General features: G+C 33.8%; 1 protein-coding gene and 1 long non-coding RNA gene across 2 annotated transcripts; one reads left to right on the forward strand and one right to left on the reverse strand.

Moving 5' to 3' along the window:
- Positions 1-7509: 7509 nt before the first annotated feature.
- Positions 7510-11359, reverse strand: LOC126712739 (uncharacterized). Its single transcript, XR_007651154.1, has 3 exons — positions 11242-11359; positions 9239-9990; positions 7510-8239 (listed from the first exon to the last, which is right to left on the reverse strand). It is a non-coding gene; the product is annotated as an uncharacterized LOC126712739 (long non-coding RNA).
- A 10134-nt stretch (positions 11360-21493) lies between these two features.
- On the forward strand, positions 21494-22325 carry LOC126695775 (uncharacterized). Its single transcript, XM_050392594.1, has 2 exons — positions 21494-21603; positions 21707-22325. Exons 1-2 carry the CDS (start codon positions 21494-21496, stop codon positions 22323-22325), a joined length of 729 nt encoding a protein of 242 aa, XP_050248551.1.
- The last annotated feature ends 586 nt before the right edge of the window (positions 22326-22911 follow it).

Below are 22911 nucleotides of genomic sequence, written 5' to 3' on the forward strand. Positions count from 1 at the left end.
TCTGTATCGGTAAAAATAAGAAAGAGGTTTTATGATTGTAAGAGTAGAGAGTGGGACACTGTGAGGCGTGTTAATGTGCAGTTAATATCGTAGTATTTGCACCCCTATAAAACGGTATGGTATGGTAGTGTAGCGGATATATAGGGCCACTCACTCACGTTATCCGATATCCACTCCTCAAAGAATGCCTACTATGTGGTTTCCGTAACTTCAAAATTCAAATTTCGCAGTAACGTATCGGCAATTGAGAACCAAAAACATGGGATACTCTATTTCCTTGGTTGGTTGGTTGGAAATTGTAGTGTAGCTAAAATTGTAGTTTCACTGAGAAAAAGAAAACAAGAAAACATTAAAAGGACCAATAATATATAGAAAATATGATTGAAACTAGTACCAAAAAAGTTTGGTAAAATTTTAATAATTAAAATCACTAGGGTATTAGGGTTTGTCCACCAATATTGTGAAGCATTCAATACCAATCCAATTTAATACACAATCGGTAAGGAAACACATAAACTATCCGGTTGGAAGATTTAGAAATAAGCTTTATTAATAAAGGACAAAGTTTAGCTACAAAATTGATTGTAGCTTTTGGCTACAAACTTACTCAATATCTTTTTATTGGAGGTGAATTTTGACAAATCCATCATTGGATTACATCTTCTTCTTATATCCTCCATATTTGCAAAATTTCAAGAAAATTAAAGATCAATAACTATGTCATCAATAAATTTTTAAATTGCAAGCTTTTGTTATTTAAAATTATGCATGAAATATAAGATTATAGAATATATAGTAAATAATATCCGATTGACACAAAAATTGACATGTGTATTAAGAGCGTAAAGAACATGAAATTCAACGATTAGATTTTCAAAATATGCACTAATATTTATTTTATTGAGTGAGTTTGTAGCCTAAGGCTACAACAAATTTTGTAGCTAAACTTTGTCCATTAATAAACTCTCTTTAGCTGATTTTATTCATCAATTGTTCCAACAATTTAGTCTAGAAAATAATAATTTTGCTAGAAAAACTCAAGAACATTGCATACCTTAAAGGCAATACTATGACAAAAGTAATATCTAACAAGATTATTACGTTTTACTAGAGAGATTATAAAACCCTATTCTAATAATAAGAAAATTCAAGAATAGACTTATGAAAGAATTAGAAATTAAATATCAGTCTAACAAAACAATTATGAAAAGAGAACAATTGATTTCAATAATCAAAACTTGAAAAACATGTTTGGATTGAATAATGGACAACTTACAACTCTGGGAATTTACTCCTAACCCTAGCTTAGGCTCTTAGGCTTTCAAAGAAAATAAAAACTATAAAAAATTTATGAAAAATAAGGTTTCCCAGCAGCAAAAAACGTGGCTGCCCTTGTACCCCCTTTAATATATATAACATTCAATACCCTAAAAACAAAGTTTTTGTAAACTACAAAGTTTTAGATCTTCAAGTCCTCTTTCCGTCACTGCAAGAATCAAGTCAATCTGATATTGGAGTAAAAATATATGACCAAAATACCAAAACTGGTCAGAATATTTCCATGTCAAGATTTTTTCCAACTTTAGTTCAAACGAATTACTCTCTTTCTTTTTATGTTTCCACACATCTTTGACTCATTGAATTCTTCAAAACACACTTCTAAATTAATCTTTCACCTTTGGATTCTCTTGGATTCATGTCTGCATGCTTAGCTCATTAGTTTTAATCTTCTACAAGTGAAAAAATATACGTAATAAGAAGGGACGGACTCAGGATTTGAACTTGGGAGGGCCCGAAGCAAAAAGGTCAATTTCATACTAAGGTCATTTAAGTTGAGTTAAGAAGAAAAAAAATGATATATTTGGGTACCAATCAATCCTAATGTACCTTTTAGAGTTATCGCTTTATATATATATATTATATTTAATTTGCTTATAAATTAGAACCCCACTTTAAAAAATATATATATTTAAGAGCTTTTAAAAATTGTAAATTCATATAATCTATTTTTAAGCCATAAATTCACATATCTAACTTAATAATATATTGCACAAGACACATTTTGATTTCTATCACAACTCATTAATATGAAAAACAAAATAGATAAAAGGTAGGAAAAAGAAAGATGTGGAGAAGTAAATCCCACGTGTAGAGTAGATGGACTCTTGGACAAAATACAATAGTAAAAACCACATTTGTGTCTGACATTTTTTACCAAAAGCTTAAAAGTAGATATAGGGAAAGTAAAAAACCTCTTAAGAAAACAAAGAGATAGTGCGTTGGTGGAGAAATCGAAGTAGAAGAAAGAAAATAATGGAGGAGGATTTAGCAAACTGGTGGAGAAATCTAGACATAGCAAAACGGGTTAGACTTTTCTGACTCGACCCGATTGACTCGTTTAAAAATGACCCGATTTAACCCGACCCAACCCACCCGTTTTGCCACGTCTACTAACATTGAGTAGATTGAGATTGAGGTGTAATTCTTATAAAATATTTACTTATTCTTCTTTACTTAATATGTTATGTACTCCATTATAATTTGTCATTCTTTACTTGCCACCTTCATTTTCTCTTCCTACTTTAAACAGATCGAAAATTATACCAAGATTAGCTTCTAGAAAGCTAGAATAAAAGTTCAAATTTGGGTATAAAGTGTTTAGTGGTAATTGGTAAGTGGTAACAGTATCACCAGTGAGAATCTAATCACAGTTAAGAAACTCATAAACAATTGACAGATTGCATCTATTTCAAAAAAAAAAAAAAAAACTTGTTTGAAAAATATGGGTCAACTCGACCCATCCTGCGACTCGACTGGATCCGCGACCTGATTGACCCATTTAAAAATGACCTGTTTTGACCCGCAACCTAATTGACTTGACCCGAACCCGACCCGCCCGTTTTGCCATGTCTAGAGAAATCTAAGCCAAAGAAGAAAAAAAATAAATAAATAAAGGAGGATTTTTGTTGTTCAAACTGCAGACAACATCAACCATAATAGTATGACAGTCCAGGCAAGAAGAACTGAAGAAGCATAAGGATTCATGTAAAAAACGACAGTTGTTAGAGGAAGAATAAGAGTTGAGAGAGTGAGATTGAGGGAGAGAAATTTAAATGGGTGAAATTGGGAATTTGTGATTTCTATTTTGTTATTTCAGATTTGTGGTATGATTATATTGTGTATGCTTTTTTGTTTAGACCAAAATTTTATTCTATTTGAAGGTTTTTCTTATTACGATTTGTTCTATTGTGGGGGCCTAGATTTTGGAGAGAGGGGGGGCCGAAGTTGTATGTGAGTATCTAATTTCATTCATATATTCCTACTAATTTTTTTTTTTTTTAAAGGTCAGGGGGGGCCTGGGCCCCTTTAGACCAGGTCCGTCCCTGATAATAAGTATATTAAACTCTCATATTTATGTGTAAGTGTGAGAATAAACACAAATAGATGTGATAATGCCTATCAAAATTAAGATAATATTACACTTTTTAAGCTATTATCAGTAGCTCCAGTTTGAGTTTACAAAAAAGGCATACCAGGTGCATTTTGGCCTTGATTATAGCAATATCGTATATGCTTTTGTAGGAAGATGTGAAGAGTTCTTGTTGCAACTACAACACTTTGTTTTAGAGGGAGATAGTTTGGATTACCATGGTTGTGTCTAATACGCTGCAATCATCAGTTTTTGTTTATAAGTTGTGAAGTTTCTGATCTTGTTATTTACCAAAGAGAAAAAATATGTGTTTTCCAATGGGATTACTACAAGTCTACAACCATGGTTGTATTTAGTTCGCTGCAATTTTAAGTTCTTGTTGTTCCATGATTTGGTCGTCAGGGCCAAAAAAATAATAGAAAAGAAGGGGGAGAACTTGGGTGGTAAAATAGTATTTTAAGTCTAAGAGCATTAGCATTGGAAAATGCTAATGCTATTCTATTTTACCATTTTAAAAACACACTTTATCATTATACCATCTTATTTTACAATACTTCTACATCCCAAAACTCTATTTCTATTAAAATATTAATTTTTAATATTTCTTTATTATTTCTTTATAACTGCCCATTTTTGTCAGACCCATATTTCCTAGGCTTTCCAACCATTTTTTTTCCTCTACTTCTCCCTCAACCTCTAGCAACACACAAGCATCAACAACCACAGCCACGGCACCAAAAACCCAAGCCACTGATCAACTCAAGCCACCGATCCACGGCACCAAAAACCCAAGCCACCGATCAACTCAAGCCACCGATCAATCCATCAACAACCACAGCCACGGCACCTCAACCCATCAACAACCACAGCCACGGCACCTCAAACCATCAACAACCACAACCACAGCCACGGCACCAAAAACCCATCAGCCCATGCCGTCAATTTGAAACCCACCGGAGCAAACCCATTAAAAAAAATCATCACCAGACCCAACCACAACCCACAACCCCTTTAGGCACCTGTCACAGCAAAAAAAAAAAAAAAAAAAAAAAAACCACAACCACCACAATGACCCACGCCGTCAGCCACGCCAAAAAAAAAAAAGCACCCACAGAACCGCCGGATTGCAACCCACCGGAAAAACTGAGCCACTGTGGTGCTTGGTGGTGCGATTGGGTTTGGTGCTTGAGCCTTAAACGTTGGTTTCATCGATGATTGGGTTCTGTGCTTGAAGCTGAAGTTGGGTTTGTGGCGGAGCTCGCAGTGGAGGACGTTGGTTATTGATTTGGGTTGTTTGTGATGGAGTTGGGTTGAGAGAGTGGGGTTTTATGTTGGTTTCATGAGAGAGAGAGAGAGGCAGCGAGTTTGGTCTGGAATTTTCTGTGATTTTGTTGGAAAGTAGGAAGTTCGGCGGTGTTGTTGAGGGAGGGTCCGTTGGGCATGGTCTGGAATTTTCTGTGATTTTGTTGGACAATAGGAAGTCCTGTTGTTGAAGGAGGGTCCGTTGGCATAAGGCAATAAAAAAGTATTTTTTTTTAGAATACTTGCTACAGTACAATTCTATCTTTAGAATTGTACTGTAGCACTATTGCAAAAAAATTTGCAATAGTTGAGTTTAGCATTGTCTGATGCAAAGGATTTTAAAGCTTAAAATGTCAAATTGGTCTTAGATATAGCATTAGCATTCTCCAATGCTAATGCTCTTACTATTTAAACCTTAACTAGCATAAGGTTCTCTGTTTTGTGAATTTCTGAGTAAAAAAGAGGCGGCAATGTGTTTTAATCTCCACCATAGGATTGGATAGTAGGTGATGTGGCAACATCACGTTAAAAGAATAGGTTTAAGTACTACTTGAGGCAAGCCGGACTTATATACACAATATCATCTTCTTATAAAATTGGCCACTTGCATTTTTTTTTTTGTCCTATGTTTTGTAGGATCTACAATCTATAATTGCAAAAATTATCTCTTGTACTTGCTTCATGTAACAAGCCTCTCACGAACACGTGGCCTACACAAGTTTGAGATCCATATCCCTATAAGAGGCCTGCTCTAATGGGTATAAGTAACTTCCTCTCATAAGGAGTGGGTTTCACATTTGTGAGATCCACCCTATGTTAGAGAATTGTTACATATGCCCGTTATGCAACATCCTTTTCATGGAGCTAGCACAAGTTACTTTCCAACAAATGGAATCGATAATGAATACTTTAGTAGAATTGACAAAAATAAAAAAGTATGATGTAGGTTATATTTGAAATGTGGTCCCTAAAATTTGGAGGCAGGGTTGAGGGGAAAGGATTTTAAGAGCACTCACTACTCACATATGGGTTTACAAATACTCTTTAGGCTAAATTGTTGAGTAGCCAAAAAAAAAAAAAAAAAAAAATTGCTCCACACCTAACTTTATAGGGAGCAACTCACCTCCAGTTAGAAATCTCTTATTTTCTCAAATTTTTAAATAAATGAGTGACATGTGGAAAAAAAAATTGGAACGATTAGAAATTAAGCCTGTTTTGTAGAAGAGTTTGTATAATATTGTTTGTAATTTTTTGAAATATGTGTGGGTGAAAAAATGTGTGAAAAAAATGTGTAATATTATTTAAAAACTGAAAACAGTAGTTTAAGCTTGTTTACCACACAGCCCTTACTTAAAGTAACGTGTGGTTTCAAAAACATTCAAAAATAGAAGCAAAAGCAAATATCTTTTGCGATAAAAAGTGGAGGAAGAAGGTTGGGACACCGTCGGACTCAGAGCGATGAGGCAGCAGCAGGAGAGAAGTAACTATCATAGCCATTGTTGGCGAACGACACCTAATTGAGGTAGAACCAACGAGTAGCAGCGCATGTAGCACGTGGATCAACAGTCAGAAACTCCAAGCAACGCGTGGCGGTGCATAAGACAAATGATAGAAACCAAATTCCTAGGTTTTGCATATCAAAGGCCGACAAAGAGATCTATGGTGTTGATTTTCGCAATGGGATTGACAAAATTTCATAGATCTGAAGGGAGGCTCGGATTGCTTGATGGTTTTGTACCTGTGTAAGGGCTGTGGCTTTTGATGGCAGCAAGCAGCGACGGAGAGGGATTGGTGAGACCTTGTGGAGGTGGTGAAGGCAATGGCAAATTGTTCTTGGGTTGAAAGGTGGTTTTTCATGTTTGGATCTAGATTGCAGACTTGGCAGCGTCATGGGTCATAGTGGCGGATTTGTGTTGTCTGGTGGATTTCTGGTGGGTGGTGGTTGGTGGTTTTCAGCAAAGTTGCAAATCAATTTGGCTCAAGATATAGTGAAGGGGAGAGGCAAGAGAGAGATGAGAAATTGTTGGCCTTTTCTAATTGGTGGATCATTTTTTTTTTTTCACATGTCACTCATCTATTTGAAAATGGGAGGAAACAGAAGATTTCTAAACTGGATGTGAGCCGATCCCAACATTGTATTGTCTTTGTATTATTGTTCAAAATTTTACCCCAAAAAAAAAAAAAAAAAAAAAACCTACAGTGCTTATTAGCAAAATATCCACTCATTCATAAGCAAGTTTGCCTGAATTATAAAAAAGTGATCTATCTTCTTCCAACACGATGCTACAATTGAAAAGGCCATCTATATGTAGTTTTAGTTGCATGACTTTTTAATGAGTTATCTGAGTAGTTTTAATAATATACATGAATAATTTGATAAATCGTCACATAATGGGTTGGAAGAAATACCTTTAAACTAGTTTGAAGCTAAAATTTGTCTTGATACAGCCCCTCACAATAACACACGTCTCACTTGGAAACCATCAAATGTGAGAAGGTGTTGTTTATAACGGTCTAATTAGATATTTTCTTCTTAATTACACAAATGCAAAAGCATTTACAATTAAAACCCATATGGATTTAACAATTTTCACAACAATCAAGTTGACAAGTTTTAGTTTTTATTTGAATTGTGGGGATTAAAGAGACCACAAAAGACATTATTACCACTTGACTATCACTTGTACACCCCACTATCACTGTTCAAGAATAGAATCAATAGATCAAGAACCATCAAATATAGAACTTTGGTTACAAGACCATCCGGTACAACACGCGCAGTTTGTTGAAAAATCCAAGCTATCACAGATTTGAAAAAATCTCAACCATCTTGAATTCAAACCTATTGTATCAAGGCACTGCCCTTTGGACGGGTAGGGGTTATGAAAAAGAAGCTTATCTGCAAGTATTTCACTCATTTACTATTCACTAGTCTACGCTTGCCAAACCAAGTCAAGTAATCGAACAGTTGAAGCTAATACAGATTAGAAAACCTCAACCATCAGATATGTCTTCATTGCAAGAGGGATTTGATAAGGGCACTCAGATTTGGTTTTGAACAAGAAGACTATCGATACATGCACTCATTTACTATTCACTATGCTTAGTAAATGCAAATCATATAATCTAAATTGTTCCATAACGTGGTAGAAAGAGCAAGGTTGAATGCAACTGGTCTTCAAGTTAAAGACCTGGATCTAATAGTTCAGCTAGGCAATTGAACTTGCCACTGACGACTCAAAAGTCAAAACTAAAATATGGGAAAGGGATTAGCCACTGGAAAGATGATATCATTCCCTGATCAAAAGCTCATACGCATTACTGTCATAGTCCCCACTGACATGATTCAACACCAACAAAATTTTGCAACTTCCTAAGAAATCAATCCGTTTAAAAACCACATAACCACATTCCACTGTTTCTCTACTAGAGTAAACTGATCGCAGCTGGCTTGCATGCCTTGAATCAGTGTGAATTGCAGCCTTTATTTCGTGAACAGACATTCTCCTGCCAGAGAGCAAACATACACATCAAGGTCCCTAGTAAATAAATCAGCTCTACTGTCTGGTAGATGCAATAGCCAATAGGTTGAATTGATGCACATAAAATTAATAGTAAATATAGTCCCTTAAATAGTCCGTTTGACAAACTTGGTTTTGCTTCCAACTTTTTGCTTTTTGTCTCACATTTTTCCAAATAAACAACAAAATGAGCTTCTTTCTTCTTCTTTTTTAAAGCTAACTTTTATCTTTTTTGTCCCCCACCTTTAGCAAATAGATGCCAAACTCACTCCAAATACCATATTGAAATTTGATAACAAAACCAACCATGAAAGATTTAACATTGAAATTCTCAAGAGAAAAAAATGATAATAATAATCATTGCTTAAGCATGAGAAAATATATAGTCTTACCTAATAAAATGCATAGGTATGATCTAACACTTGCAAACACGTAAAGCCATTATCGCTGAATCATTCTTGAAAAAGACCCCATCTCAGAAAATCGGTCAATGGGAAACAGTACGGTAAGAAAATGGTATTTAAATATCAATTTGGATTTCTCACTGCAAACAGACCACATTAAAATTAAATGTAGAGAGATAATACGTTCCTCGTGGATAGAAAACACTGTTATAACCAGAAACATAGCATAGCAAGCACCCATGCATTCACAAAATTTGGATAATGGTGCCATATGAACAGGTCAAAGTTCACATACTTCATCTCATCAGAACATAGTTTTTTTGAACCACTTTATAATTTATACTAAGAGACACACACACATTTGTAAACAAAGATGAAGTGACACAGTTGAGGGTAAATTCCATCCACCAATCTCATGCCTATACATATTAGTAGTGAGAACCACCACATTTCTTAAAAGTGGCCAGATTAAGCTCACAAATGAAGCTTCTGAATCCTTGCCACCCCCTTTTGCATCCAGGATTACAGAAGAGGGATGTTCACTAGTATCATCAAAACTGAAAGAGTGTAAAAGTTCTTACCTTGTTCCTATCAGTTTGGGCATTCCCACCTCTTGTGCCCCATCTCCCCACAGGAAAAACATTGAATTTTAGCCCTTTTCCTACGGTCATTGTCACTTGTATATCCTGATTGCTCTCCTTCATAAAACGCATCTCTAACATCATTCTCTTCAATTTCAATTTCATGATGTAATTTTTCTGCTTCTGCACACTTGGACAAAAGTTTGCCCAATCCCCAATCATTGCTTTTAGGATTGTATGCAAGTTTCAGAGACATATACTGTAGAGGAAGAGATTTGACGGCCAATTTAACAAGATAAGAATCAGAAAGATCTGTATGATCCACAGCTCTTAACCTTGAGAAAATACTGGACATTTTCATAATGTGTTCACAGACGCTCCCTTCACCATCATATTTCATCTTCAGTAACTTGTCAGACAGGGAATAGGCCTCTTCTTTCTCCATTTTCATAAATATATCCTCAAGAGCAGCAAAAAATTGTTTGGCATTGCCAGTACTGTCATATGCACAAGACCACGAATACCATTATAAGTCTTGGCTTTCATAATCAAAAGGCTTAAGCGATTACTTTGCTCCCATCTTTCAAATTCAGATGCCTCTGTTGGTTTGTCTTTGTAAAGAGCAATATCTAAGTCCAACAACCCAAGGAAAATTTGCAAATCAGTTTTCCACTCCATCCAGCTCTCAAAATCCAGATCCTTTAACGTCTTCATAGCAGACAGTTGACTCATCATTGCTAAAGCATTAGCTACTGTTTTGGAAAAACAAGAAAACAAATTCAAACTCACAAATCAATAGGTATATACACGCTTATTTCTAACTAAGTGCATGTGTGTGTGCATGTGGGCATCAAGGCATTCCAACAAATGTCTTTTTATAAAATGATACATGTTTGTTTCAGCCGTTAGAAACAGAAAAATGTCACCCTTATTATTATTATTATTTTTCTTTTCTAAAGTATAACTTTTTCGAACACCACATTTTCAAAAAATATAACATGAGAAATAAGTTTAATCAACAGACACATAGTGTGAGTTTGGATAGCAAACACGACTAGCATTTGCCTTTTTCCCTGGGTCTCCTGCACTGTTCACAGGACCCAAGTTTAAAATTTTAAAAATTATTTTATTAGAATATTTTCAATAACAAGTTTTCAGTTTTCAGTCATAAGTGATATCCAAATAGACTCATATATATAAATATATATATATATATATATATATGTGTGTACATATATAAAACCCAGAATCACACACATTTAACATGTGTTTCTCCCTTTCAAATGTGTGCTTCCTAGTGTATCCAATGGACACATCTACTGTTCAAATCCCTCCTCCCACAGCTATTGAATTATCAGAAAAACAAATTATGTTTACTGAGCCTTAGTCCCAAATTTGTTGTATCCTCGTTCCTCAACAAGATTAAACAAGATTAGTCAAGGTTAGTCATATGTATAAGGTATTATTTAATTTATTTATTAACCCTAATTGTTGGTCTAAAGCCGGACTGAGCTCAGGACTCAATACTTCGTAATAAACCCATAAAGCTCTAATTTTGATGGTTGGGGTTTAGGGTTGACTTCTCTCTCTCTCTCTCTCTGTATATATATAATTTATTTTAGAAAACTTTTTATAAGAAATTTAAAAAAAAATTATCAAAAAAGTTTCAAAATTTCTTTTTCTAAAATGAATGATTGATGATTAGAGCATAGAAAACTTTTTATGAGATTTAAAAAAAAAAATTTGTCAAAAATGTTTCACTTTTTTTATTTCGTTTATTAAAAGGGATGATTAATATATAATTAATTATTAGAGTATACATTAACCAGACCTATATATATATATATATATATATATATTACAAATATATTTCGAATAGCAGCCAAGGTAAACAAAGAAAAATCAAAAACAAAAATTAAAGAGCAAAGCAAAAGGAAAAACCCAATAACGATAATAATGAAAATACAGCATATATAGAACAATTATTGATGAACCAGACTGACCTGCGTCACTGTCAGGATCAGGCAGCATGGACTGGGTTCCAGCTTCCTTAGTCTTGGTAAAACCCATCTTTTTAATCTTTACTGAATTTACTGAATTTCCTCTTTCCTTTCAACTCTCTGTAAAATAAAAGTAAGAGGATTTACAATTATATAAACGTAGGAGTAGGAGTAGACGGGTAGTAGTATGACACTGCCAAGTGTTCTTCTGAACAACGTGTAAGCATATGAATTCATCCAAAACAAACGTGTCAGCATATGAAACAGTCCACTAAAAGAATGTGGGCCCATGCATTTCTTGGACCTACGGTTTATGATCAGTGGCCCACTCTAAATTTGCAGACTCTGCAGTTTGAGTGTGTTTGAGAGTGAGAGCATGTATAAATATGGTATTTGAACTAAAATCTACCCTAAATATATTAAACGTGCCTTTGAATATTTGATTATAAGCTTGGTTTTAAAAACCGAACCGGTCATAGAACCGTTTTTTAATTTCCGGTTCAATCCTTATTTTTGACCGGTTTTTGGCCGGTTTTTCGATTGTTGACTGTTATTGACCGGTTTTGGAGCTTTTAATCAAACCGAATTGGCTCCCGATTTCCAGTTGAACCGGTCGGACCGACCAATCCGGTCCGATTTGGTTTTTAAAACAATGATTATAAGCTAATATTTTACTTATTTTTATGTACGATTTGTGAATTCTACACTTTTTTTTTATATTTCAGCATTATTTTAAATAATTTAGTTTTATTTTTTAGAAGTAAGTTAGTTTTAGTTTTTTGTCTCAGCAAACATTTTTACATATGGTGTAAAAAATTAGATACAACTTTAGCAAAAAAACAAAAAAGTAATTAGCAAACATTTTTACACATGGTGTAAAAAATTAGATACAACTTTTTAAAGCATTAATTTTTATCCATTTTAAATTGCTACAGTAACCTTTGAGAATAAATATACATTGTAGCAGCCACTATAACAACTATATCTTGAGCACTATTATTTTATATATTTTTTATTCAATCCCAATTATTTTAATCTCATTAAAAGCAGAGAGTATGTAATCTAGGATGTATTTTTAAAGTGATAATATATAAAAATAAAAATAAAAATTCATAAAAAAAAAAGAGAGTATGCAATTTAGGGTGTATTTTTTAAAGTGATAATATAAAATTTAAAAAATATTCAAATAAAGTGGTAATAGAATAGAGTATAAAAAGTAGGGTGTATTATTTAAGTGGCAATGTAAAATAGATTAAGTAGCTTTTTGAGAATACTCTTAACCAAAAGTCTTGTAACTTAATTGGTTGACATCAACTTCATCAAGTGCTATTAAAATTTACAATCAATCATTCAATTATGAATACCGGAATTCTCCTAGATTGTGTTTGGAAACTTGGATTTAGATTTTAAATTAATAGATTTGAAATACATTGATTTCAAATCCATTGATTTTAGGAGTTATTTTAAATCAAAGTATTTAAAGGTTTAAAATCATTGGCAGATTTGTCAAATTCAAATCTTTGACATTTTTTAAACTGTCGAAATAAGATATTTAGATTTTAATCACCCAAATCGAAATCCAAATGCCCAAATCATTTCATCCAAACACACCACTAGTGAATTCCAGGGCCTTGTTTAGTTGGGAAAAAAAAAAAAAAAAGTAAAAAAACAAAAACATGCAATAACCTGGCCCATGAGCTAAGAAAGTGGGTCCTATCCTCTGATGTCGATGGATAAGTCCTCACGTGGAGAAAATACATCATATTTCTATAACATGAGTCCTTCCCCTAACAAGGGACCTCCCTATAACATGAGTCCTTCCCCTAACAAGGGACCTCCCTAGGCGGGTTTCCAAAGCCTTGCTTTGTGATGTCGATACTTTTGCAGTGGGGTGAGTGCTCCTTTCTCAATTTTACCGAGATATATAATCTAGTTGATCAATTTTTCTATTTTATTTTATTTTTCATAAACTGTTCCCCAAAACCCATCGATGCATAAGGTTATTCAAACCAATCAATTGCTAGTCAGCAAAAACGGTAGCCATGGTGAGAACTAATTAAGAACGCAAAAGCTATTGGTAGTTATACTAAGTACTAACTAATGTCATTCATAATTGAATGAATATGATGTTATGTATTCTCACAATATAATTAAAAAAAAACGATATTATACAACACATGAATTCATTCCCCATATCTCTTTCGATTCGTGGTACATTATGTTGCAGGATGTACAAGAAGGATTTTATTATAATTCAATCTATTTATTTTTGGATATCAATTGCATTTGTATTTTAGGCCCTTGTATTTTCATTTTGAAGTCTTCAGTATTTTTTTCATGTAATAAGTAAAGTTTTCTACACCAATTAATTAGGGATTAGTATTCTTGTATAAGCAAACCATATATTGTATCCTAAACCTAAACTATATATTGTATCCTAAGTACCAATTCCTAGTAGTTTTTTCCTCGCTTGGTACTAACTCCAAGCCTAGGTGTTGATTTCTAGGTTACTAACCTTTATTTTCCCTGTCTTTCAATTTTATTGTTGCAATATTCTGATTGTCCCGTGTCACATTCCCATATCAACCCTTCTTTATCACTAATCTTCGTTTTGCATTGTAAAATCTCAAATTTATTGAATTAACAAGACATGTTAGTCGCATCTTACTTTTTCTTTCAAACCAAAAAATGTAGAAACCTTATACAAGACAGGAACAAAAGTGTTGCTTCAAACATTGAGCAATGAGGCCCCATAGCAAGAACTATAGTCCCCATTACATAAAATTTCACTTGTTGCCAGCAGTGATGTCAATTACAATCACTTAACTTTTGTTGGTCCCAAATGCGAATGGTAGTCCCATTAGGGTGATAATCACAGACTATATAGCATTGTGTCCATAGAGAAAATAAATTGTATCAAGAAGCAAATGAGAGTCCTTGGCAAATTTGTACCCCTTGGGAATAGACAAATCTGTATGAACAGATACATCAACCCCAAAATTTACAACCTTACACAAAACCAATTTCTCCCTACGCAAGCAAAAACAGGGTCGGTGAAACAAGACTATCCACCAAGAGAGGTTATTGTATGTGAGAGCCATATGATGGTGTGATCACCTATTACTACCGCACACTAACAACTTTATGATCAATCTAATTTAGATGAAAATTGCTCATATAAAAAATTAAAAATCAAATAGATATAATTAAACTCCATCTTATCATTTAGGTAGGAATTACTAATAGTTTATACCATCTAGAATTGAACAAAATACAACTAACTCACCTACACAAGGAAGAACTGACAGAAAATGAATAAAACTATAACCTTAAAGCCAAAATTCCAAGAAATCTCCCTTCATATGTCTGTGAGATAGCCTCATATTCCCTGAACAGCCAGGAAAAAAATGTGAAATCCATTAAAGCCTCATTTGAAATAAAACTACTGCAATGATTATATACAACCAATTCTTCTTTCATTTTTATACATTTTAAGAGAGGGAGGTGATTGTTAGAATAACTTATTTAAAGAAAGAAACCCATTTATTCGGGCTTTGTAATATGGGAAGCCAATATGAGATTCCATTACCAGAGAAAATATAATCACCCAAGAAATTAATCAAATACGTGTCACACATGACAGAATGTAAAAACTCTTACCTTTTTTACCATCAGTTGGGGCAGTCCCTCCTCTTGTGGCCTATCTCCCCACAGGAAAAACATTGAGTTTTAGCACTTTTCCTACAGTCATTGTCAATTCTATATCCTGATTGCTCTCTTTCAAAAGACGCATCACTAACATCATTATCTTCAACTTCATTAAATAATTTTTCTGCTGCTACACACCTGGATATAAGTTCGTCCAATCCAAAATTCTTATTTTGACGATCGTATGCAGATTGCAGAGGCCAAAACCGTTGAGGAAGAGAATTGACAGCCTTTTCAACAAGAAAAGAATCATCAGAGAGGCCCATAAAATTCACAGCTCTCAGCCTAGAGTAAATACTGGCCATCTTCATAATGTGTTCACAGACACTTCCTTCACCATCAAATTTCATCCTCACTAACTTGCGAAACAGTGAACAAGCCTCATCTCTCTCCATTTTCATAAATAAGGCCTCAAGAGCATCAAAAAATTGTTTGGCATTGCCAGTACTGTCATGCACAAGGCCACGAATACCACCATCAGTCTTGGCTTTCATAATCAAAATGCTTAAGCGATTACTTTTCTCCCATCTTTCATATTCAGATGCATCGGTTGGTTTTTCTTTGTAAAGAGCAATATCTAGGTCCCACAAACCAAGGAAAATTTGCAAATCGGTTTTCCACTCTGTCCAGCTCTCAAAATTCAGATCCTTTAAAGTCTTCATGGCAGAAAAATGATGCATTATTGCTAAGCCGTCCATTACTATTTTGGAAAAAATGGAAAACAAAATCAATCTCACAAATCAATAGATATATACTATATACACATTTATTGTGCTTGTGGGCATCAAGGCATTCCAACAAATGTCTTTTATAAATTGATATCCGCTTGTTTCAGTTCTGTTGCTTTTTCAAAAAACCGCAAATTTTTTTCCGGGAATAACTCTTTTTTCAAACAACAAATTTTCAAAACGCTGAAAATTAAGTTGTATCAAACAAACACATATCTAACCGATGTAAGGTTTAGGCCATCATGTATATATCAAAAGTAAGAGAAATCTGCACATATGACCTAACATAAAAGCCGTAATCAAACACATCTAATAGGTTTGCTTCTCAGTATAGTTGTTGATGGAGTCCCAAATCACAACTGTTACTAATTAACCCTAATTGTTAGTCTAATGGATTAAGCCTAGGAGTTCAAACTTCCTGAAAAACCCATAAAGCCCTGATTTTGATTGTTGGGGTTCCAGGTTGACTTCCTAATTCTTCTCAAGGTTTTTTTTTTTTGGTTACTGGGAGAGAAATTTGAACCTTGAACGTCTTCGTTGGAATAACGAGAATACCAGTTAAGTTACGAAGCTCTTGACATAAATAATAATCTCACTAAAAACAATAATGACATTCAAAAAATTACTTTGAAGTGCAGTCAAAGTGAAAAAGGAAAAACCAAACACATATCAATTGCAAAACAGGAAAGCAAAACCCATAATGGCAAGAATGAAAAACAGTAACTTTGATATAAGCATAGAAAAATTATTGATCAACCTGACCTGTGTTACTGTCAGGCAGCGTCGAAGAACTGAGGTATAAACTGATTTTCCTCTTTCCTTTCAACTTTTCAACTTCGACCCTGTAACTGTAAAAATAAGAAAGAGGTTTGATGAATGTCGGTAGCAGTTTTAGACAGTGGGGCACTCCGTGGCGTCCTCCTAAATATCGTACTATTTTTGCGCCAAAAAGTACACAGAATAAGGATTTTTTATTTTTTGGTAAAAATTAATATTTTACTTTTATTATAATTTGAGATTTTTACTTTTTAGAATCATAAAAAAAATTAATAAATATGTATGTGGGATGAGTTTTGTAGATTTAAGGAATTTTAAAACTAACAAAAGAGTGATTTTATTTTGTTGGGAGTTAAAGAGTAGAAGTAAGAATTTAAATTAACGTAAAAGTAGGAGTTTATTAGAAGTAAGAAGACATTTTAACGTAAAAGTAGGAATTTATTATTTTTGTCAATTAACTATTTTAACCTCATTTTTAAGTTTTAGATAGTGGTATTTTTTACAATAAAAATAATAATAACTAATTTTTTTTGTCAATTTACTATTTTAACCCTATTTTTAAGTTGTTGGTTAATTAATTTATGGGTATTTTTGACAGGAAAAAAAGTAATAACCATTGTTATTAATATCGTTTCGGACCCCATTCCGATTTGTCCAGTAGAATGGAATATTTTGATACCCGCCAATTTTGACGTACTGTTTCAGGGTGTTTCAAGATTCCTAAAAAATAATTTTTATATATTCTTGTAAAACATAAAATTGTCAATTCTAATAAATAAATAACTAAATATAAAATAACACAAATCATTTAATCTTAACTCTTAAGTCTTAAACATCAATTTAACATCACACAATAAGAAGAATTACAAGACAACAACTAAATATCAAATAATACAAAACATTTAACATCAATTTAACATTTATGTGAAAATATTATATTAATAATTGTGCAACTTTAATTTAATTTTTATTTCTATACATTGTCTTACATGACAGCTGACACACATAAACACTTCCCTTTTTTTTTGTCCATCTATTTTTTCTCATCCACTCATTTCTTTCACAAGTCCTCAGTCAAACTCTTCTCCTTCTCCTTTTCTTATTTTCCACCAACGCCTTGTCTTCTTCTTCTTTGACCACTCTTCCTTTCTCCATGTAACCCCAAAGCGGCTTTAGATCCAGTAACTGAGGTCTATGGCTATTTGATACAAACACCGCTCTCTCTATCCGTAGACCCAAAACCAAATCCAATCTCCCTTTCGGAAACCCAAAAACCAATTTTAATTCCTAAACCTTACATAAGCCAAATCATTTAATCTCCGGAGGATTTTTTTTTTAAGTATTTTGGACCTTTATTGTTTTTTTTTTTTTTTTAAAATAATAGGCCAAATCCTATTCCGGCTGAAATTGACCGGAATGACCGGAATGGCCCGAAACTTTCCGAAATTTGACCCGAGGTAGAATGGGGGGTATTCTGGTACCGGTTTGCATACCAGTACGAAAAATTTCGGCCATTCTAGCCGGAACGGAACGGTATCAATAACAATGGTAATAACTAACTTTCTGAATTTTCTTAATATATACAGATTAGGTAGGGGTAATTTTGACAGTAAAAAAAGTAATAACTAATGTAAGTACTAAATTTGGATTGGACCCAATATACGATTAGATTTTAGCCCAACAAGCCCAAACAATAAATTTGTAGAGCGTGAGTAAAATAACTAGTTCTATTTAATAAGAAAAACAATAATAGTTGTTTATTTAAGAAAATCAAGCACAAGTAAAGTGAGAAAATCTGTCCTTGGCACAGTCCAAGGAGCTATGTTATAATATCCAGTTGATGATCAATGTTACAAGAGTTCAAAGGATTATTACAAAGATTTCTTAACTTCTCGATCCCTCTCCTTTAGGCCACCTTTCCATACTATATACTATAATTTTGGTATCATCCTTATCATACACGTGTAGATTAAGTTGTAGGAATTCTTTTTTGTCTCATCCAACACCTCCCAGAACCTTCAACTAGTAGTTGTAAGGTTACTTAACCACTATTCATGTATCACCTCCACATTAATGCGGCTAGAGAGTTAGCTGTGATGCATTTAATGTGGAGGCAGTAGCTTTTGAAGATATTTGTTACCTCCCTTATCCAATATCCGACTTCTAACTGTGATGCAACCTTGAAGGATGTTCAGGATGATAAGACATTCTTACTGATCTCGGATCTCTGTTTCCGAGATAACTTTTCTCCTCGGACATATTTTGGATTATCATATACAATCCTTATTTCTTCTTCTTCTACCATTCCCATAATAACCTTATTTGACCATCCTCGGACTAGTGAATATCCTCGGATTGGGCCATAGGCCCAATTCGTACAATTTTAATAGTACCTTCTCGCTAACTGGCTCCCACAACTAACTTTCTTTTGCCAATTTACTATTTTAACCCCATTTTTAAGTTGTTGGTTAATTAATTTATGGGTATTTTTGACAGGAAAAAAAGTAATAATTAACTTGAGATTAATAATTTGCATTTATTATAATTTGAGATTTCTACTTTTTCAAATCACAAAAAAAAAAAAAAAAAGAATACGTGGGGTGAGTTTTGTAGATTTAAAGAATTTTAAAACTAACAAAAGAGTGATTTTATTTTGTAGGAAGTTAGAGAGTAAAAGTAGGAATTTAAATTAACGTAAAAGTAGAAGTTTATTAAAAGCAGAAAGACATTTCAATTTAGAAATAGAAATTTATTATTTTTGTCAATTTACTATTTTAACCCCATTTTTAAATTATTGGTTAATTAATTTAGGGGTATTTTTGACAAAAAAAAAAATAACTAACTTTTTGAATCCTCTTAATATATACAGATTAGGTAGGGATATTTTTGACAATAAAAAAAGAAATAACTAACTTTCTTTTGCCAATTTACTATTTTAACCCATTTTTAAGTTGTTGGTTAATTAATTTAGGGGGGTATTTTTGACAAAAAAAAAGTAATAACTAACTTTCTGAATGTTCTTAATATATACAAATAATAAGTTGAGAAACAACAACTATGGACACAATAAAAATGCAACAGCAAAAAAATTGAGTTGAATTAAATTGTTAATAGAGTAATGCTATGACACAATAAAAATTATAATATTAAGAAAAATTCTTTTTAATAGAGTAATGTTATACACATAATAAAAACTAGCCTTTGAGCACATGTGTGCTCAGAGGCTCTTTTATTTTTTGGGAAAAAATTAATTGTAAGGACACGTTTCTCAAACGGCCCAACAAGGACGTTGGGCTCGCACGCGAAAGATTCCTCACAATAAAATTTGTAGAGAGTGGGCTTAAAAGGCTAGCGTTTGGTCACAGGGCGTTGGTCCAAACTGGATTTTAGGGAACTCAGGTAAGAAAGGACTACGGTCAGGATATCCAAGCCCTACAACTTTGTATCTCGAAGGATTGGACTCCTCGGATCATGTCCGAGCAGCATTAATGCCTTTCTCCGTTTACCCGGAGGTGGGTTTTTTGTGGTGGAGCACTTATATTGTCCGGTCATTCTCATCCCTGGAGTTTTTCCCCAGGAAGTGAGATGGGAATCCCCATCTGATTAGTTTAGCTTCTCTTTTATACTAGCCTACGTTCGCTGTCCCTCGTCCACGTGTAGGGTCAACTTTTCCAGGACTGATATTTGTCCCGTCAATCTAATCCCAGAATTGTTGGGGATGGTTAATAAAGCCTAAAAATCAGGTTCTGTTAGGTGCTATGTCATGTCAATGAAGGGTATTAAAGACTATTTCCCCGAGATATTTTCTGATCTTTTAAGTTTGCTTGTATTCCACTTTTGTCAATGGGATTTTGGGTCTGCCGAGGACTAAGCTGTCCTCGGCTGTATCTTCGGGCCACTTTGGGCTTACTATTTTTGAGCTTGGGCCCTGGCCTCCTTCAGTTCGGGGCCTGTGGACTCCCCATAAGCGAGCGGGCCGAGCCCACAAACTATTGTGTCCCACATTAATAATTTGCATTTGTTATAATTTGGAATTTCTACTTTTTACAATCACAAAAAAAAAAAGGGTGAGTTTTGTAGATTGAAGGAGTTTTAAAACTAACAAAAGAGTGATCATATTTTGTAGGGAATTAGTGAGTAGAAGTAGGATTTTTTTTTTTTTTTTGATAGGTGAAGTAAGAATTTAAATCAACGTAAAAGTATGAGTTTATTAGAAGCATGAAGACATTTTAACATAGAAATAAGAATTTATTATTTTTGTCAATTTACTATTTTAACCTCATTTTTAAGTTTTAGGTAAGGGTATTTTTGACAATAAAAAAAAACAATAATTAACTTTCTTTTGCCAATTTACTATTTTAACCTCATTTTTAAGTTGTTGGTTAGTTAATTTAGGGGTATTTTTTGACAAAAAAAAAAAAACAATAACTAACTTTCTGAATCCTCTTAATATATACAGATATTGCAACAACAAAAATTAAAGTTGAGTTTTTTTTTTTTTTTTTTTTTTTTTTTTTTTTTTTTTTAAATTTTTTATAGAGAGTTTCAAATTATAGCGTTCGCTTTCGATGATAATTTTTTATCATCAGACCAAGACACCAATTGGTTTTTAGTGTAGACAAGGATTAAACCTCATATTTTTTATTTAATTATAAGAAATTTTATCAATTGAGCTAATTAGAGAGTTGAATTTTATCAACTCGATAACTAGAAGGTGGTATACAAACCTCTTACGTGGCTTATTCCATCCCACTGAGGTTGACCTTATTCTTAGTATCCCACTAAGTCCACTTCCTGTAGAGGATAAGGTTATTTGGTCTTTAACTCCTCAGGTGTCTACTCGGTGAAATTGTGCTCAAGGTTCCTAGCTAATGAAGCCATCCTCTCAACTTCGCAGGCCAACCAGCACCAACATAAAGATATTTGGAAGAGAATTTGGAGTCTCCATGTTCCAAATAAAGTCCGAAACTTTCTTTGGCGTGCATGTCGTGATGTGATACCGGTTAAATGGAACTTACGGAAGAGGAAAATCCTTTTGGATGATGTATGCGAGCACTGCCTTTCAACCCCTGAGACAACGTGCCACACTTTATGGGAGTGTTCGAAAATATCTGAAGTATGGGAAGCCATGCTGGGGTGTGAGTTTCGGCAAGTGCGTAGCTTCTCTTCTTTTCGGGAATTGATGGACTTTGGTTTTTTGGAGGATAAAAATATGGAGCTGATGTTCATGGTGATGTGGACACTGGTTACCGTAGGAATCAGATCAGAACGAGGCACTTGGATTTCCCCGTTTCTCAAGTGCTACCTCAAGCTTCACAAGCTTTGTCTGACTTCAAACAGCACAATATTTCGCTCCCATTGCAGCAGGGTGTCTTTGGGCAGTCACGGGTTCTGTCTCACTGGTCTCCACCTCCCACAGATTGTTTCAAAGTTAATTTTGATGGGGCCACATTTCCTGAGATGGGCAAGGCTGGGTTGGTTGTTGTAATCCGAAACTGGCAAGGGAATGTTATGGCTTCCCTCTCGGAACAAGCCCCACTTCCTTTCTCTCCCAATATTGTTGAAGCTATGGCTGCTACCAGGGCGATTTCATTTACTCAAGAGCTCAGTATCCGACCTTTCAGCCTTGAAGGAGACTCAGAAGCAGTGATCAAAACCTTCATGGCTATAGAAGACTCTCTTTCTTCATTCGGCCACATCATCTCTTTGGCTAAATCCACCTTAGTTACCAATGAGTGTATTTCTTTTTCTCATACTTATAGGAGTGGTAATAAGGTTGCTCATAACCTAGCTAGACATGTTAGAGGTTTGACTGTTTGGATGGAGGATGCTCCTCCCCACCTTTACTTTGTTCTTTTCATCGATTCTGGCTAATAATATTAGTTGTCTTCCTTCTAAAATATATATATATATATATATATATAATTTCTCTTTTTATATGATTTTGTATAATTTAAGTCTCTTATTTGCATCAGTTTATTCAAAAATTCATGTCTATGATAAAATAAAAACTTTTTTTAATAAAAAATTTACATAACCACTTTTTAAAAACATTTACATCAGACTATTTTTTTTACACTACATTTTATTAAAATATTATTTCTCTCTCTATCTCTTAAAAAAAAAAACATATGAATAGTAATTGTGTATATTTGCACAATTACTATAACTACAAAATTCCTTTTGCACAAAGCTTATGTGCATGATTTTTAGGGTTAGTTGCTCAAAATTTGGCTAAATGTCATTTTACACAAACTTATGTGAATGCTCTTAATGACCACCGTAAAAAAAATTCTTAGAGCCATCACACCTTGTAGTTTGACAAAACTTAGAGTCTCAGACATGTGGCAAGTGGTGATTATATTACTTTTCACTAAGTATAGTGGTGGACTATGTAAAAGTGATATAATTTAATCACACATTAACAAATGTGCAAATTTGTGTCAAAGTGTGTAGGCAA

This window comes from Quercus robur, chromosome 2, assembly GCF_932294415.1.
Source record: "Quercus robur chromosome 2, dhQueRobu3.1, whole genome shotgun sequence".
Lineage (NCBI taxonomy): Eukaryota > Viridiplantae > Streptophyta > Magnoliopsida > Fagales > Fagaceae > Quercus > Quercus robur.

Bases quoted from the DNA above. Each gene is read 5' to 3' on its own strand.
- LOC126695775 (XM_050392594.1), top strand. From the start codon at position 21,494: ATGTATGCGAGCACTGCCTTTCAACCCCTGAGACAACGTGCCACACTT. The intron at 21,604-21,706 runs GTGCGTAGCTTC...TGGTTACCGTAG, and splicing joins TGGGGTGTGAGTTTCGGCAA to GAATCAGATCAGAACGAGGC.